The sequence below is a fragment of the Drosophila obscura genome, unplaced genomic scaffold, assembly GCF_018151105.1.
Source record: "Drosophila obscura isolate BZ-5 IFL unplaced genomic scaffold, ASM1815110v1 contig_189, whole genome shotgun sequence".
Taxonomy (NCBI): Eukaryota; Metazoa; Arthropoda; class Insecta; order Diptera; family Drosophilidae; genus Drosophila; species Drosophila obscura.
In genome coordinates this window covers 1,801,913-1,818,962 of record NW_024542777.1, presented here as the reverse complement: position 1 = coordinate 1,818,962, position 17,050 = coordinate 1,801,913, and the positions used below count along the sequence as shown (strand labels likewise).

At 39.8% G+C, this 17,050-nt stretch overlaps 2 protein-coding genes across 6 annotated transcripts in view; both read left to right on the top strand.

The window, feature by feature from the left end:
- Positions 1 to 432: 432 nt before the first annotated feature.
- Positions 433 to 17,050, top strand: part of LOC111066814 (rab11 family-interacting protein 4B) — a 45,252-nt gene continuing 28,634 nt past the window's right edge. For 2 of the 4 annotated variants that reach the window (XM_022355703.2, XM_022355699.2), the window contains exons 1-5: positions 433 to 1,142; positions 8,900 to 9,048; positions 9,131 to 9,437; positions 9,630 to 9,698; positions 11,427 to 11,471. In XM_022355703.2, coding sequence (XP_022211395.1) covers positions 8,916 to 9,048; positions 9,131 to 9,437; positions 9,630 to 9,698; positions 11,427 to 11,471 — 554 coding nt within the window. In that variant the 5' untranslated portion in view covers positions 433 to 1,142; positions 8,900 to 8,915. The remainder of the gene's footprint in view (positions 1,143 to 8,899; positions 9,049 to 9,130; positions 9,438 to 9,629; positions 9,699 to 11,426; positions 11,472 to 17,050) is intronic. The other 2 variants (XM_022355707.2, XM_022355705.2) reach the window with 2 other exon arrangements.
- LOC121404211 lies at positions 14,253 to 16,955 on the top strand. 2 transcript variants are annotated; one of them, XM_041593470.1, is made up of 2 exons: positions 14,253 to 14,706; positions 16,412 to 16,955. In XM_041593470.1, the coding sequence occupies exons 1-2, from the start codon at positions 14,398 to 14,400 to the stop codon at positions 16,856 to 16,858; spliced, it is 756 nt and encodes a 251-aa protein (XP_041449404.1). In that variant the 5' UTR covers positions 14,253 to 14,397; the 3' UTR covers positions 16,859 to 16,955. The 2 variants fall into 2 exon arrangements, with proteins under 2 accessions (XP_041449404.1, XP_041449405.1); XM_041593471.1 differs by lacking the exon at positions 14,253 to 14,706 and having other exon boundaries at positions 15,954 to 16,438; positions 16,535 to 16,955.

The window sequence follows — 17,050 nt, the reverse complement described above, 5'->3', positions numbered from 1 at the left end:
CTGGCAGCGCCACAAAAACGTATCAAAATATCGATACTATCGATAGTGGCTCACAATTAAACGTAGAAATGAGTCCGGAGAGCGTTTTGAGTGCTCTCTTTTTTTTAGGGCCTCGTAAGGACCTCACCCTAGCCCCGACGGACTAAATATACCATGTGTGCGCGAAAGCACAAAATCCCGCACGGTGAGTTATGTGGTGAGGTGGGTATTTTTCTTGAAAGCACTGAATTTTGTGACGTCATACTTCACACCTCATACCCTTATCCTTGCGGCGCAATCAAAAGTTCAACCTACCCATTGTGCGGTCTCATTTATTCGTCAAAAAGTGAGCATTGGATTTGAATTCCAATACCGTTTGTGCAGATTCTAGCTAGCAGTAAAATATCGATACTATCGATAGTGCCCCTGGTTTGACACCTCTAGTCTCACAAAAATGTTCGCCGCGAACCATGCAACAACAAGTAATTGTCGAATTTTTTTCTGAATTCAGAAAATTCCGTTGATATCCCAAAAAAATATCTATATTTGCCGCCACAAAAAAATATCGTCAATCGCCTCTAACCGAGGTGCACGCGTCGAAGAAAACTAATTGAAAACTGCATTAAGCCCTGACGAAAAAAGTCGGGATTTTCGACAAACAAATTTTGTCGTTCGGAGCGAGCCAGACTAGCGGAAAAATCACGACCAACAGTCAACGGTGGTTGCCAACGTTACGCACGCGTACAATACCTTTGCAGGACCGAAAAACACACCTATGCGAAGCGAAGAGTGAAGAAATGCCTCCACCCCGAGTGAAAGTGCAAGAAAAGAGCCGTAGTTAACGTTTTTAAACCAATTTCGTATTGTTTGTGCAACACCAACAACAACGAAAACAACAACAACAACAATTGCGACGACCTGTTCTACCTGTAGCAGCCGTATCGAAAATCCAACAATCCCCTCCACCCAAAATCCATCTGTTGCTCGCTGCTGCTCTTCGGTTCTCGCGTGTGTGTGTTTATGTGTGTATATGTGTGTGCCAACGTTTGTGCAAAAATTGGTTTTGTTTTGTTGTGAAGCAAATTAATGTCATATTAACGGGTCTGCTGCTGCCACAGCCACAGTCACTGCTGCTCCAATTGGATACCTACATATTTAAACAGGTGCGTTAGCTTTAGGTGTCCCTAATCTTCTCAGCGTTTTCGAAATTCGAATACCATTGAAAACTTTAATAACGCTGTCAAGGCATGACAATTATCAAAAACAATCAGTGAGAATGACAGAGGAATGTAAGAATTATGCATATGTAGGTGGAAAAGATACATCTCTTAGAGGGAGAATGAGAAGTCTAGGGGTATATCAATTTCTATAAGCATGCCTCCCTCTCCGAAGTAATTATTGATTCTTTAACTATCCAAATACCATCTTAATCTCCCTCTTCGCCACCTTGGCACATTGGGAGCACGCAACGTTAATGTTTATTGATTCTCAAAGAGAGTGCCGTCTCCGTGCCATCATTTGAACATTGTTTTTTTTTTTTTTTGGGCAATTATATAAATGACTCGGGCCCTGTTCGCGTTTTATGTGTGTGGTGGGACAGTTGTAACATTTTCCCGAATGCGAAAATTCGCAATTGTTTTCTGTTTTCCTCTCTCTTTATTTGTTTTACTAGTTGTTGTTGCACTTTTCTTATTGTTGTTGGTTTGAGCCAGGTTCGTGCCAGTTGGTGCCGTCGTTGACTTTTTGTGCTCTGGGGTTTTGCCTTTGTCTCTATCTCTTTCCCCGCACACCTCATCCCTCTTTTAGTTTGTGGCTTGAAGTTGAGGAAGTTTTGAGTCTGGAAAGGGAGCGGAACAAGTGTTTCCGGATTTCCTTTGGGGACCACCTGCCTCAGGACAAGATCCTGGGCACAAGTGCACCATCTTCCACTCAACGAAGCATCATCCTCTCATCCTTTTCCGCCTGTAATCGGAAACCCACTTTCGAGTAGATGGAAATCTCTAGTAGCAGCTGCTTCCTCTTACCCATACCCCCAGCCAGCCCCCTGCATTGCATCATGCTGCACATGGTGCTTCCCCATGTAATTTGATATATTTCGTGTCCATTTCCATTTCCCCCATAGAATCCATTTTGGCCTCTGTTTAACATTGTTTAGAGCGCCCTGCCCTCTAAAATTACAGCGATGTGTGTGCAGTGTGCGGCTATCTCCCTCACGCTCTAACGGTTCTCGTCTCACATTTGCACTTTGCATATTCTGGCCAAAAACAGCAAAGCGGCTCTGAAAATAAATGTTGCCTCGCTTTTTCGTTGCTTGGAATGGGTCGCCTTGGCACAGTTATGCGGCTTTGCTCATGTTTTTTCTTCATATTTTTTTGTTTGTTTTTTCTTGCCTAATTGCTTTTGGACAAGAAAGACTGCGAGATCTTTCAACTCTTAGCGGGACACCCAAGGATCAAGTTTCCCAACGTCCAATTTGACTGTCTTAAAGATACATGGGTCCTTAAATGTGGCTCAAATCGATTGGAATCAGCAACTGATAGTTCGCAACATCTGCGGTAGGTAGTAGCCTATGCTCATATTGCTCCGAGAGTTATTCTTTGGAAACCGGCAACAAATACATGCCGTGTGTAGACGCAGTGGGTGCGACTGAGACTTCCTCATGCGGGTTGTTGGACTGGGCAGGGTATCTAGTCTTAATACTACTGCGTATTTTCAGGCAAAGAGCTGTCCACCATTGCAGGTTTCACTGTAAAAACTCGGACGCATGACAGCATTTTACTCGTATTGATTTACAGTAGTAAATGTTCGCTGCCAGAAATCCCCTTTCGAAACGTGTACTAAAAAAAGCAATTTACTTTTCAGAAATAATATTAAAAGCCTTTTACAAAAGCGCATTCAATAAAAAAGTAAAAGCAACAAAAAACCAGCTAAAATTGTAATTAATTATTTGAACTTCAATTCAATGCGATTCAAGGTAAACAAGTCGAAAAAAGATTTTGTATGGCTTTAATTTTATTTTATTTTATTTTTTTGAATGTATTTTGTACTTGTTGTGCTTTTGTTTATACACGGCGAGAACGAACTCGTGCCAATGCAAAAGAGAATGAACGAAGAAAGAAGGAAACAGATGGAAAGCCAGAAATGCCAGAGCCAAGGAATGGGAATCGTGTCAGCAGATTTATTTAGAAGAAGAAGAAGCTCCCAAAAGCTACGCCAACGGGTGGGTGGGGGTAGAGGAGAGAAAAAGAGCGATGCAGCGGTAGAAAGAGCGACGGTTGAAGCTGATTGAAGAGCAGAGCAAGATGACGAACGTCTTCTCTCCAATTGACACTGTAATTGGTTTGGACAACCTGAAAGCTCGTTGATCGACTGACTGACTGACTGGCTGAGAGATTGACATGGAAATGAAAATGAATTCAAATGCAATTCAATCAATGTGGGTCAGCGGCAGCATAGGTTCCCCTCTTGCTCCACCTGCAGGCAGTTCAATGCACCGAGAGGCAGCACTCAAATGCCGACTAGAGAATACCCTATCAAAAAAGGTAGAACTCCCATAGATCTCAAATTTCTATCATTGTTCTGGTAGAAATAATTTACGATTTTATGACAGAATTGCATGGTTTTGTATATTTGGTGGACTTAAAACATCTTCATTTTGGTAATTTTTTCAGATCCAGGCGGATCGACTTCGATATACTCTTGTGCCCTTGGATTACAGGGTATGTGTGTGTGTGCATGGTTCGCTCTCGTGTAATTAGTGAGGAAATGCTCTTGGGGAATTCATCTAATTCCGTGTTTTGTTTGGTTTGGCTCTACCTTTTTGAAGAGCCCGCATCCGAGCGATGGCATAAGTAAATAATTGCGGTAAATGCAGCACGAAAAGAACTCATAAAAGTGATGAGGAGGGGGAGGGCTACGTGCATGTGGGAGAGGGAGAGCTAGAGGTAGGAGGGACTGCCACAACTTTAAACAGGTGTCGTCGCGTTTTTATGACAGTCGCCCGCCGTCTGGGACAAAGTCTGTTCGTTTGTGTATGTTTCTGTCTGCCATGAGTTGCATGGGTATGCATGGGTTTCCATCTTTTGTTGCTGTCAGTGCATCGCTAGGTATTCTGGAATCTAGATACATATGTACGTATGAGAGTACTCGACTCGTACTACGATTATATACCTCACGTGCATATGTATTTGCATACACATGAACCTCGTTTACCTGTCAGAGGGAGACTTCCGTGTTTATGTTTTATTTTACATTTCATTTAAGGTTGTTCAACAGGAGAGTGGTGTTACAGCTGATGCTGGGTACCATATTCTTCAGTGCTTTTGAAACTGTAAACTCATCAATGATCCCATGATGATCTTACAAAAGAAGAGCTACTAAATATACCTGTCTAGAAGAGAATCTTTAATTCAAATCACTTCCTCTTACCCAACACATTATGTCTTGGCAGGTCCTCGTGCATTACCTCCTTGACCTGCCTCTCAGATCAGTTCCCCAGACAGGTCTGTCTGTCTAGTATTGTACCAATTGGTATTCCTCCCTGCATTCCCCACACTCGTACCATCTCCTCGAGGAGCTACAGCACGCCCGCCTCATTATTCATTCAGGCATTCACCAAAAACCTGACATGGAATTTTCTCTTTCGGATCACAGCTCGCTGTCCGCCCTGGAGAATGTTAAGCCCGCAGGGAAGAGCACAAATTAGCGGGAACTGCCAGCGAAACATTCACCAGATCAGAAATAGAGTGTGAAGGAAAGCGAAGGCGGAGGGAGTTCTTCACCCTTGGGATGTGCAGACAGTTCCGGGCATAAAAATAAAATTATAAAACAAAAATATGTCAACCGAGGCGTAAATGAGATTTGTATTTTAGTCTCGAGTAACTAATTGATTTTAAAGTATTCGCAGGCGAGTGTGTGTCCTACAGTACAGTGCGTTTCAGCCCTATAAGCTTCACACTGTCCGCTGAAGCACATTGGACCCTCTGATTAAGTGCCTTCCTTCTCTTTTTATTTCATTTCTGTATTTTCTATCACATTTCGTTTGTTAATTTTCCCCACGTTCCCCTTCATTTCACTCCCTCGTTTGACCCAATTTTTCCGATTCAAGTGTAGTAACAGAATTTTCTCTTTTCTTTCGTTGTTTTTTTGTCAGTCTGTATTTTGTATAAGTCATCAATATTGCCACAATCTATTGGGTGTTTTTCCCGATTGTCTCTGATTGTTTGTCGTTTTTCGTGGGCGTTTTGTTTGCTTTTAGAGGGCGTTTACCATGGGGATCCAAGGGGCAGTCTGTCATAACTCATTGACTGTAATATTGGATGCACAGCTCCTTCTTATTAGAGGTTGAATGAGGCCTGGAGACTGGAGTTGAAAGGAGTTTAACGGGTATTCCAAATCAAGTAAAGTGTGCGTTTTACATTGCTTGCCTCGAAGCAGGTTTGAAGAGTAGATCCCAGTAGTAAAGAACAAGTTTTAGTGTCTTGTATAATCAATCACTATTCTGACTATATGAATATTTACTGAAAAGCACGTTCCACGTTTGAAATGCACTTCAGTTCAACGAAATGATCATTTCTCAGCGTTAAACACGTTTTCCAGCACGGAATTTGCACGCTGCCAGATTTGGCTTGACGTTGGATACGATTTTCCTCACTTGACTCAACCAAAACTAATGGGAAATGGAAAATGGGAAGCGAGTGAAACAGCTGTGCATTTATGTAGTAGTTTACTTATCGATGCGATCTCTCAAGCAGGTAGTCCGAGGGAAAACCCTCGAGATGCTGGCTGGCGCATCTGTTTGCCACTTGAGAAAAGGATCTTTCGAAATCTCTGTCTGTCTCTCTTTTTAATTAAGGGTTTTCATTGGAATTTCGGAACTGTTCAACTGTTCTGTTGAAGTGTACAATCCACTTTCGTTATGGATCGAATTCGATCGGGAGACGTTCTCCTATCCACTGCCATATGGCCCTCGGTAATGTACTCAGCATGTTCGTGTCTTTCGGTGGTACGTGCGGCTCCCCAATCCCCAAGCATTATTACCACATCACAACATCTGCATAATTATATAGATATATAGATAGATGGATGGATGGATTACATGTGTGACAAAACAACTGACAAAAGAAATTGAATGGGCTAAGAATTACGCCTCCCTTCTACCCATCCACCCTTCCATCTTTCCTGCCATCTATCCCCCGCACTCATTGTATTCCTCAGCTGTGTGAGGCTCTCATCGGATCAATTTTTCAATTGTTTTCTCGCACACAAGTTCAAGTTTATTAGTCACACAAGCCAGGGGGCGTATGGGGGTAGGGGTATGGCAGCTGGTCAAGTCTCGGATAACATCTAATAAAAATACAAATACAACTCTGTTGCACGCCGCGGCGTCTGTGCCGTGCCTGTTCCCTTTCCCGTGCCCCCACTCAACCCACTCTCCGCCTCGGAACCATTTTTTCTATAATTAAACAGTTCCATATTCAGTTGTACTCGAATGAATGTAGATCCCCACTCGTTGGAGTTGGAGGCGGATCTCTAGCATATGGCTAATGAATGATTCGGCTTATGAACTGCAGTGCAGAAAATCATAGAATAGATGAACTATAAATATGTACATTCATTTGTATCCACCTCCCCATTCAGAGCTATATATTTCTTGTTTTTTTCCCACAATTCTTTATTCATTTATTTGTACAGATTTCATATTTTACTGTTTGCGCTCGCGTATCAGGTAACGATAATTGCGAGAAGGAGAAGCTGCAAACAAAGGAAAACTATTCATGGGAAATAAAATATACGGCGTGTGTATATATATATAATATATATATGTATGTGTGTATGTACATCTTATAATCATGGACCGAATCTATGGAATGAAGTGAGAGAGAGAGATGGAGATGAGTGTGAGCGAAGTTTTGCAGTAATGGAACACAAAGCGGATTGGCTTGGATTTTTGTTGTTGCTGCTTCTTCGCCTTGGGATGCTGCTCTAACTGCACTTCTTGTTGGCATTAATCCATGTTTAGTTGTGGATATACATGTGTATACCCTACTAGAGGGTATTATAGTTCTGCCCATACTTACAATATCCATCAAAAAAAGCATAAATTTATGAAATTAAATAAAAGAAAGGAATCAAAATTATCCCCGGATATCAAGGATCAATCCACCAATATTGCAGCAAAATTCATCTCAATTAAGGGTATCTAAATCTTCGATCCGCCGAAGATATTTTTTACGATTATTTCTTGGTGTCCCAAGCAGCTGCAGATGCTGCTGCTGACACAGATTGCATTAGCTGCCATGTTAAAAGAAAAAATATGGCACGAGAAATAAAATAAAAACCTGTAGCAATCAGTCTTTGGCAACTTAATCAAGTGTCATAGCTGTCAGCGATGTGAACAGCGGAGTTTGGCAGCTCTCACACACGCCCTGCCTCCCTCTCCCACCCAACTCTCTTATGCAAAACATGAAAACCAACAAAAATATCATTGCATAAGTGGGAAAAGTTTGGGGGTTGTACTATAACTTTTTTCTTTGTTTTGTTTTTGAGTAACTTTCATCGATTTTTTCAGTGCAATTTGTTGGTGTTTTGTTGGTTGTTGGGTTCGCCCAGAGTTCGTTGCTCCCCTGCTGGGGACTCACTCATCCGCTCTTCACCTCTTCGCTGATTTGCTGTGATTTTGTCCATGTACCCGAGTATCATTATTTTCTTTTGCTTTCTTTTGAACCCCACCCCGCTTTGGTTGTAATCACATGCTATATTTCTGCTCATTATGGCATATTATTCCAGCTGGAAACGCTTTGCATCGAATTAGGCAGACAATCGATATTTAATCACAAGTTTATGGTTAGTCTATTACGAAATTGGTGGCTCTGCGGATAACGAGGCTCCTCCAATGCAATGTCAATGCATGTTATTTGGAGTACTTGAAGTGAAACCAGAGATGACATACTGATGGCTAATTCAATCAACAAGACAGAGACATAAGAGGTATATACATATGTGCATATGTGGGGATAGTTATGGAAGATGCTCCACTCTTGCCTTCAGTATTTGCCTCTAATTTCCGATCTTGTTGTATGGGTAAACTGTTTATCCTAATTCCAATTATATACATTCATTCATACGAGTACACATGTCTCAGTATTCCTATAAGTGTTACACATTTTCTCAATCCCTCCAGAGAACGTTGACCCACTTACTCTTTTACAACTAACGGCCCTGACATATCAGTCAAGCAACCAACAACACTACACTCGACCAATTGTATCAACAATATTTATAGATTTTATATACTCTCCCCCCCACCCCTTTGCACCCATCCATCCAACCCACCAAATCACCAATTCTGTGACAATTCAAGAAAGAAACGAAAGCGTGAAACACGAAAGAGAAAACCGAAAATGATGTGAAGGAAGAGCTGCAACAATTAAAGAAGAAATATAGGTAATTACTCACGCTTAGATCGGGAACCTCTCCATCCACAAAGTGTTGTCAGGCCCAGCCAGTCATGCCCTGAAGTAAGAGGTAATTGCTGTTCAGGAACGGAAGTGTCCACAACAGACCTCGACCCAATTTGCTTTCCGATAGATAATGTTGATAAAAAACCATTTTCCCTTGGTCGAAGTTTGATTGAAGGCGGAAGTAGAAAGGGCACCTGTTGCACGTTCAGCCCTCTGCATAGAGTTTCGTTAGAATTGGTCGAATCGATAATTTGATTAGGGCTAGTTACATTTAGGTATTCGTGGAGCTGCAGTAAGCACAGTTTTACAAGCACTGAGTAGGCACCTGGGGCCCATTTCGAATGCATTGGATAACCGGTTTGAGACCTATTGACCTGCATGTCAGGCATGCATGGCATACAGATTCCTCTGGAACCATCAGCCTTATAAATGTTCAATTGTTGTTCTTTGTTTTTCAGTTCTTCCGCACTTAAGATGGTGCCCATGCCGCGCATTCAGTTGCCCAGCAGCAATGCGGCCATCAAAGCAAACACAAACAGTTTTCTCTATGCGGAAACCATGTCCGGCGACAGCAGCCCCACACCCAGCAGTCCGCCCTCCAGCACAGGTACAGTACTCACTTACACCAGGCCGAACCCCGGCCTGACCTTCGATCTTATAATCTTAATACACTTTTTGTGTGACCTTAGCGGGCGTTGCCAAATCTCAGTGCTCGTCTTTATCCGATGGCGAGTCCTTCGAGGGCTATGGCGAGAACGAGTATCCCGCCCAGCTGAGGGAAGGGCGGAACGCCTCCAATCCCAACAACAACAGCATCAGCAACAACAATAATAACAACATCATCGGCAACAACGGCAACAACAACCTCAGCGTGGGAAGCTCCAATTCGCAGCACAATCACAGTGGACACTCGAATGATGGGAACAACAATCTAAACGCTAGCGTTGGCATCGAACTCGAGCTGGCCCCACATGTGGGCTCGTCCACGCCCCAAGAGTGAGTCGAATGAGTTTATATGTATATGCAGTGCCTTATGGGAGATGTCAGATACACTTAGAAGTCTTTAATATTCGATCGCACATCATACAATTATCATCCTGAAAGGCGCTGTATCTGTATATATAGTCGTACTGTATTTATGTACATATATCCTTTGGAATTCTGAACTAATTATTATATCGTTTACAGCGATGACGAACTGAACATAATGCCCCGAGACAATTGGGCCAGACGCAGTCTGAGACGAACACCGACAAGGTAAACCCCACACCCCCACACTCCATCAGTCACTCGGTTCACTCCAAAAATGGAAATCGAGTCTACAGTTGTAGGAAATTTATAAGGTTGCACACATAATCAGGCTACGGAATACTACGTAATGTCCATAACGAGTCAGCAGTCCAGTCCAGAGACTTCATCAATTCAAAACTCTCAATTTGTCCGTAGCAAAAACAAAAAGCAACACAATTTGAATAGTTAACCTTTTCTGTATGTGCTCGAATGTCGAATGTGTCTGTGTACGAGTTTGAGGCATTAAAATGCATACACAAAACCAGTTTTTTCTATGCTCGTCTTGGGCATATGTATGATATGGCCGCTATAAGCCGTGATTCATGCGTGTCTCTGGCTTCGAGTCGGAAATCCAATCACAGTCGGTGCTCGTGGAGCATGATCTTTGTGCACATGCATGCGCATGTTCGACTCCATTTCAGACATTTCTTTAAAGTTTAAACTGTTATGTTTCGGCAACGAACATAAAATATTAATAATATAACCAAATTTATAGTTTTAAGTATCCAATTTTTGGTATTAATTTTTATGTTAGCATTCATAAGGAAATCAATTTAACAGAGTTTTGTTCATTCAATTCCGTTATTTACATCAACCAAAGTCTGTTAACGCTGTTAACGAAGTCGAGCTGCAAGGTATGTGGGAAATAGGAAGGGTGCATTGCATGTTGTACTGTGGCCATGATTTGAGAATGGATTTTAAAATCTTAAGTGTAAAATATTATATTTAGCTAAAGGATTATTACTTCAAGAAATAACTTAATGTGGAGATGGATGTTTCCCCAAATAATAATGAAATATTAGGAATTCTTAAACTACTCGCAATATCGTTCAATGATTTTAGATTACACTAGTCAACACGACTTTTCCTCAAGGAACAAAACGAACTTTTTCTTGAAGATTTGGGGCTTAGAAATAGTTTGATAATATTTTTTTTTTTCTATGGCAGAATTTTTTTTTAAAGTGTTTTTGAAAACTGGTATTTTTTTAAAGCTTTTTTCAGAGGTAGCGCTTGTTTTTTTCACATAACTCTAGTATCTTACGTCTGGTTGTAAAGAACTTTGCTATTTTGAAAAGATAATTAAAACAGCTAGAAGTTAAGCCCAAACACTTTGTGATTTCAGCTTACCGTCTGGGAAATATAAAGCATTGAAATGCAAAAAAGATGATTTTTGTGCGGTATATTTTACGAAATTTTGACTTTAAAAACTCAGGAAAAGTCGAAAAAAAATTATAAAAATACCAGACTTCAAAAATTTATAAAAGAAAAGTTCTGCCATAGAAAAAAAACCATAATTCTTTAAAAAATTGTAAAGCCCCATATCTATCAGAAAAAGTCGGTTTGGATCCTTGAGGGAAAAAAAAGTTCGATTTTGTCGAGTAGTGTTATTAATGTATCTAAAGTATGATTCATCATGATAATTGACAAAAATCAGCGATTAGGAAATAATTTTAGATGCAAGACGTTTCATCGAATTGAACCATTAATAAACCGATGGATTTTGATAAATAGTAGATTAGACGGATATTTTATCTATCGTCTGACGAATAGTTAAATTTCAAAAGGTCCCTTGTCTCGATTTTCTTGGATACGATCTACTTTTTATAATATAAATTAACTTTAGCTATATGTTATATTGCAGCTGTAACATTTGCCTAGATTTATACCGAAAGTTGATGAATATTTTTCTTACAGCAATCCCGAAAGTTTATCCCAGCGTCGTTGGGGCTCCATGAGACAGTAAGCCAAAAATCATTATTCCTTTAGGTTTCATGTAGAATCTCCTCACACAAAAACAAACCATCTAACTCTCATTTTTGGCCCATTTTGGTTTTGGCTTAATCCTTTGAATGCATACTACATATATGTACATACATATGTACAATGTACATATAAACTAGTTTAAATCTATGGGAATTAAAGGAAATTTGTACAAACTATTTTAATATTTTCAGCACTAAAAACATTCAACAATTTTATATTTATCTAAATTGTTATCAATCCTTTTGTATTTATCTTTTTGAGATGAGTTTATCGAAAATTGTTTTTCCCATTTTAAATTCGTTTTGTTCACTTATTGCTGGATTTTCTTCATCCTATGTATCTACAAGTGTTATCAGATTTTCCCATATTTTGCGTCCACTTCAATTGTTAGGCAACCGAAAGATTGGATTGTATAATATAGTCTCACTTTCAAGAGCTTTCTTTCTGCCAACCCCCAAAATACAAAATAGCAAAAACAAAATTTATGTTTATTGCGGGGCCCATCATAAAAGTTACAGAAAAAATTGGCACATTTCTCTTTGCTTTAATTGCGACTGAGACCATAATAAATATATCAGATTAACTGGAACGAAGGGAAATAAATGAGAACTTTGAGATGAGATCTTGTAGTTGTTTATACAACTTCCTTGATAGTTCTGCTTTGAGTTCAGTTCACATGAAGACCTTGTTTCCTGTTTGCCCTCTCCACTCTCTCCCCTCCCAAAGTAGTTTGGCTGCTTTTGTGAGCGCTCTTCTCTCGTTTGCGGAAAGGTTGAAGGTACAAGAATACCCATACATACTCATATGATGCGGGTCTGGCTCTAACCAATCTCCTTTTCCCCTTGGTTCGGCTTGACTTGGCTTACAAGTTTCGCTGTCTCTCTGGGGTAGTCATGCCATTGGAATTTGACCAGAGAGCTCTGACTCTGGCTCTGAGGAAGTGAGCAGATTGAGGCACTGAAAACAGGTTTGACTTGAGGCAAGGCAATTGTTTACTCTTCAGAATTTAGGCCGACACTTTTGTCAAGTCGCGAATAAAATTGACCCAAAATAAAATTAACGCAAAGATGAATGCTAGAATTGTGCCAAACAGGGTTTGTCCACTGACAGGCTTTCATATTGAAACCAACTGGGACGGTCTGTGACTGTGTGGAGTACATATCTGCGGAAAGTACACTGATAGAAAAAAGGCATAGTAAAAATAACTACAATCATATTTGAACTAAAATGCGATTTTCAAATACAAACATAGTAAAATTAAATAGAATTCACTTTGATTCAAATATAATTGTATTAAAATATCTTTTTTAATACGGTCATATTTAATCTTTATAAAAAACACTTCAAAATAAATATAATATATTAAATTTGTAGTTTAATATGTTTCATATTTAAATTGAATATTATTATGACTTGATTTCAAAATTTTTGTTTTAAAATCAAAAGGAAAACTTTTTATTTCAAAATATTCCATATTACATGAAATATGTAATAAATATGTATTTATTTTAGCTATGTTTATATTATTTTTTTGATGTCCCTCGAATTCCCAACTGGTTCACGCTGCTGCAGCCTTGAATACACAGTTTAAATTATCTTTGCGCAGGGCCATAATCACAACCAATGTAGTTCTACTCATGCTGCGATTATTTCTAGTTGAAATCTTTAACCAATTCACAGTGTTAATTTCATACCATGAGGACTTGAAATGTAGTCCGCGTAGCCAAAATAATAACAGATTAGTTTAAAAAGGAAATATACTCAATATAGATATGAAACATAATAAATTTAAGCATAAAATATTTTTAAATTAAATATGAAACATATTAGATTTAAATATTAAACATATTAAAGTTAAATATGAAACATATTATTTTTAAATATGAAATATATTAAATTTAAATATGAAATATATTCAACTTAAATATAAAATATATTGAATTTAAATATTTTCATATTAATATCAAAATTTAAGTGAAAAATATTCAATTTTAATAGAACCACTCTTGGATGAAAATCAATGGCATAAATATTAAAATCTAAGTGAAAATATTAAAATTTCAGGGCTTTTTTCTATCGGTATACGAGTAATTAGATTCCCCTCCGTTCAAGGCGTGTGCAGATCAGTTAACCCTTTCCCAGGCCCTAAATTGTTGCTGGTCTGTCAACTCTTCAGACAGACCCTGTTGTTCCCAGACCAGAGCGAGCTCCCTCCCTCTTGAAGCTGTCATGCAAATGCCTTTGCCTTTGCTCATCTGCTGGGAATTTTGTGCCTTTCGGTCTGCACTTGGCATTCAACAAAATATATGGCCATGGAGTGCGATAGGAAAAAATGCACTTTAAGAAACGACGAAAAAAGAAAACTATCTAGAAAGAAAGATCTCACTGGAAATCATTCTCACATGCACCTGAAACACTAATAGATGTTTATTTAATGAGAAATTTCTTAGTCTAGTATACCATAAGTATCCATGCCATGATTAACCTTCTGATGTGGCTTTATATTCTGCTTTTGACTCTGCTAAATTTTCGCTTACAAATGTGTGAAGTCACCAGGAAATCGACTAAAAATGGCAATAGACTTGCTCAAGAGTGAAGAAGAAAGTGAATAAAGTTGAATTCCCCTTTCAGAGAGCACTCGATTAAATGTTTGTTTTTTCTTATGATAATACATTCTTGGCTTAACGTAGCATGCTGCTCAACTGGATCTGGTTTCAATCCAAATTTTCATTTAACAGGATCAAGAATGATAGTCCAACAAAGTATTACTTTCATTTTATTTCAAATCAAATCAGACTGTATCACAAATTTTGTTCGACTTCTCGTAGAAGTAAACAGTTCCACTTTCTAATACTTCTTAAATAGCTGAATAGCTAAATAGCCTCCAAATTTTCGTGCAAAAATGTGGGAATATCGCCAGGACTTGGACCTCCAGACGCGGCTGAAGATTAAGCCATTCTGTAATGAATGGCAATCGGCGTGCTGGTTCCTGCTGAAGGGCTTGGAGATCTACAACTCTGTGCTGGGGTGCTACCCCTACCTTATTTTGGGCGCGTTGGTCAGCTTCATGTTCCTGGTGCTGAAGCGAAGGCGGAAACAGGAGGCAACCTTCCCAGGGCCTTCTCTAGCGGCAGAAGGGGAAGATCAACCAGAGGAAAATCGCGAATGGAAATTGCAAAAGCATTTCTTATATGAAGATCAGTCAGACAATGTATCAGAGGAATCTGAAATCCGTCAAGTTTTCCAAGAGTCATTCCCTGCTGCTCTTGGGGAAAATCGACCTAGTGCGATTCCTTCGTTTGATCAAGATCCGTCCAACGTTTTGCAATATAGACTGCCAAATAAGGTGATAGAAGACTGTATCAAATCGATAAGTTCCCCCCAAGTATCAAAGAAGTCTAATTTGACGCAGCAGATGACCGAAAATAAAACTAAATTGCTCGCAGGGAAGCAACCGAAGTACACGAATACCCATACATACTCATATGATGCGGGTCTGGCTCTAACCAATCTCCTTTTCCCCTTGGTTCGGCTTGACTTGGCTTACAAGTTTCGCTGTCTCTCTGGGGCAGTCATGCCATTGGAATTTGACCAGAGAGCTCTGACTCTGGCTCTGAGGAAGTGAGCAGATTGAGGCACTGAAGACAGGTTTGTCTTGAGGCAAGGCAATTGTTTACTCTTCAGAATTTAGTCCGAAACTTTTGTCAAGTCGCAAATAAAATTGACCCAAAATAAAATTTACGCAAAAATGGATGCTAGAATTGTGCCAAACAGGGTTTGTCCACTGCCAGGCTTTCATCTTGAATCCAATTGGGACGGTCTGTGACGGTGTGGAGTACATATCTGCGGGAAGTACGAGTAATTAGATTTCCCTCCGTTCAAGGCGTGTGCAGATCAGTTAACCCTTTCTCAGGCCCTTAATTGTTGCTGGCCTGTCAACTTTCCAGACAGACCCTGTTGTTCCCAGACCAGAGCGAGCTCCCTCCCTCTTGAAGCTGTCATGCAAATGCCTTTGTCTTTGCTCATCTGCTGGGAATTTTGTGCGATAGGAAAAAATGCACTTTAAGAAACGACGAAAAAAGAAAACGAAAATATCTAGAAAGAAAGATCTCACTGGAAATCATTCTCACATGCACCTGAAACACTAATAGATGTTTATTTAATGAGAAATTTCTTAGTCTAGTATACCATAAGTATCCATGCCATGATTAACCTTCTGATGTGGCTTTATGTTCTGCTTTTGACTCTGCTAAATTTTCGCTTACAAATGTGTGAAGTCACCAGGAAATCGACTAAAAATGGCAATAGACTTGCTCAAGAGTGAAGAAGAAAGTGAATAAAGTTGAATTCCCCTTTCAGAGAGCACTCGATTAAATGTTTGTTTTTTCTTATGATAGCTTAACGTAGCATGCTGCTCAACTGGATCTGGTTTCAATTCCAATTTTCATTAAGCAGGATCAAGGATGATAGTCCAACAAAGTATCACTTCCATTTTATTTCAAATCAAATCAGTATCACAAATTTTATTTGACTTCTCGTAGAAGTAAACAGTTCCACTTTCTAATACTTCTTAAATAGCTGAATAGCCTCCAAATTTTCGTGCAAAAATGTGGGAATATCGCCAGGACTTGGACCTCCAGACGCGGCTGAAGATTAAGCCATTCTGTAATGAATGGCAATCGGCGTGCTGGTTCCTGCTGAAGGGCTTGGAGATCTACAACTCTGTGCTGGGGTGCTACCCCTACCTTATTTTGGGCGCGTTGGTCAGCTTCATGTTCCTGGTGCTGAAGCGAAGGCGGAAACAGGAGGCAACCTTCCCAGGGCCTTCTCTAGCGGCAGAAGGGGAAGATCAACCAGAGGAAAATCGCGAATGGAAATTGCAAAAGCGTTTCTTTTATAAAGAGCAGTCAGACAATGTATCAGAGGAAACTCCAATACCGATGGTTAAGGAACCCGTCTTGAGCCATCAAATAGAATCTGAAATCCGTCAAGTCTTCCAAGAGTCATTCCCTGCTGCTCATGGGGAAAATCGACCGATGGTTAAGGAACCCGTCTTGAGCCATCAAATAGAATCTGAAATCCGTCAAGTCTTCCAAGAGTCATTCCCTGCTGCTCTTGGGGAAAATCGACCTAGTGCGATTCCTTCGTTTGATCAAGATCCGTCCAACGTTTTGCAATATAGACTGCCAAATAAGGCGATAGAAGACTGTATCGAATCGAAAAGTTCCCCCCAAGTATCAAAGAAGTCTACTTTGACGCAGCAGATGACCGAAAATAAAACCAAATTGCTCGCAGGGAAGCCACCGAAGTTTCAAACTGTCGCTAAACCCAAGCCTAGGCCAACGGTTCAGTGGAAACTTTAAGTTACTACAAGATTTTAGGTTTAACAAAATTTTAAGTTATTGTTTAATATACATTTGTCAGTAGTATCTTTTAATTTCAATAAGATTTGTAATCACATGATCCTTCAGGATGACTTATTGTATTCTTTCATTCAGTTCCTTCTGCTTCAAGCTTAAGCTTTTACTCTGAACCTCAATGCAACCTTGGAAACG

What these genes read in the sequence shown, in the direction of transcription:
- LOC121404211 (XM_041593470.1), top strand. Translation starts at nt 14,398, where the DNA reads ATGTGGGAATATCGCCAGGACTTGGACCTCCAGACGCGGCTGAAGATT. An exon ending in ATGAAGATCAGTCAGACAAT is followed by an intron (nt 14,707 to 16,411) that starts GTATCAGAGGAA and finishes CAGTCAGACAAT; the next exon opens with GTATCAGAGGAAACTCCAAT.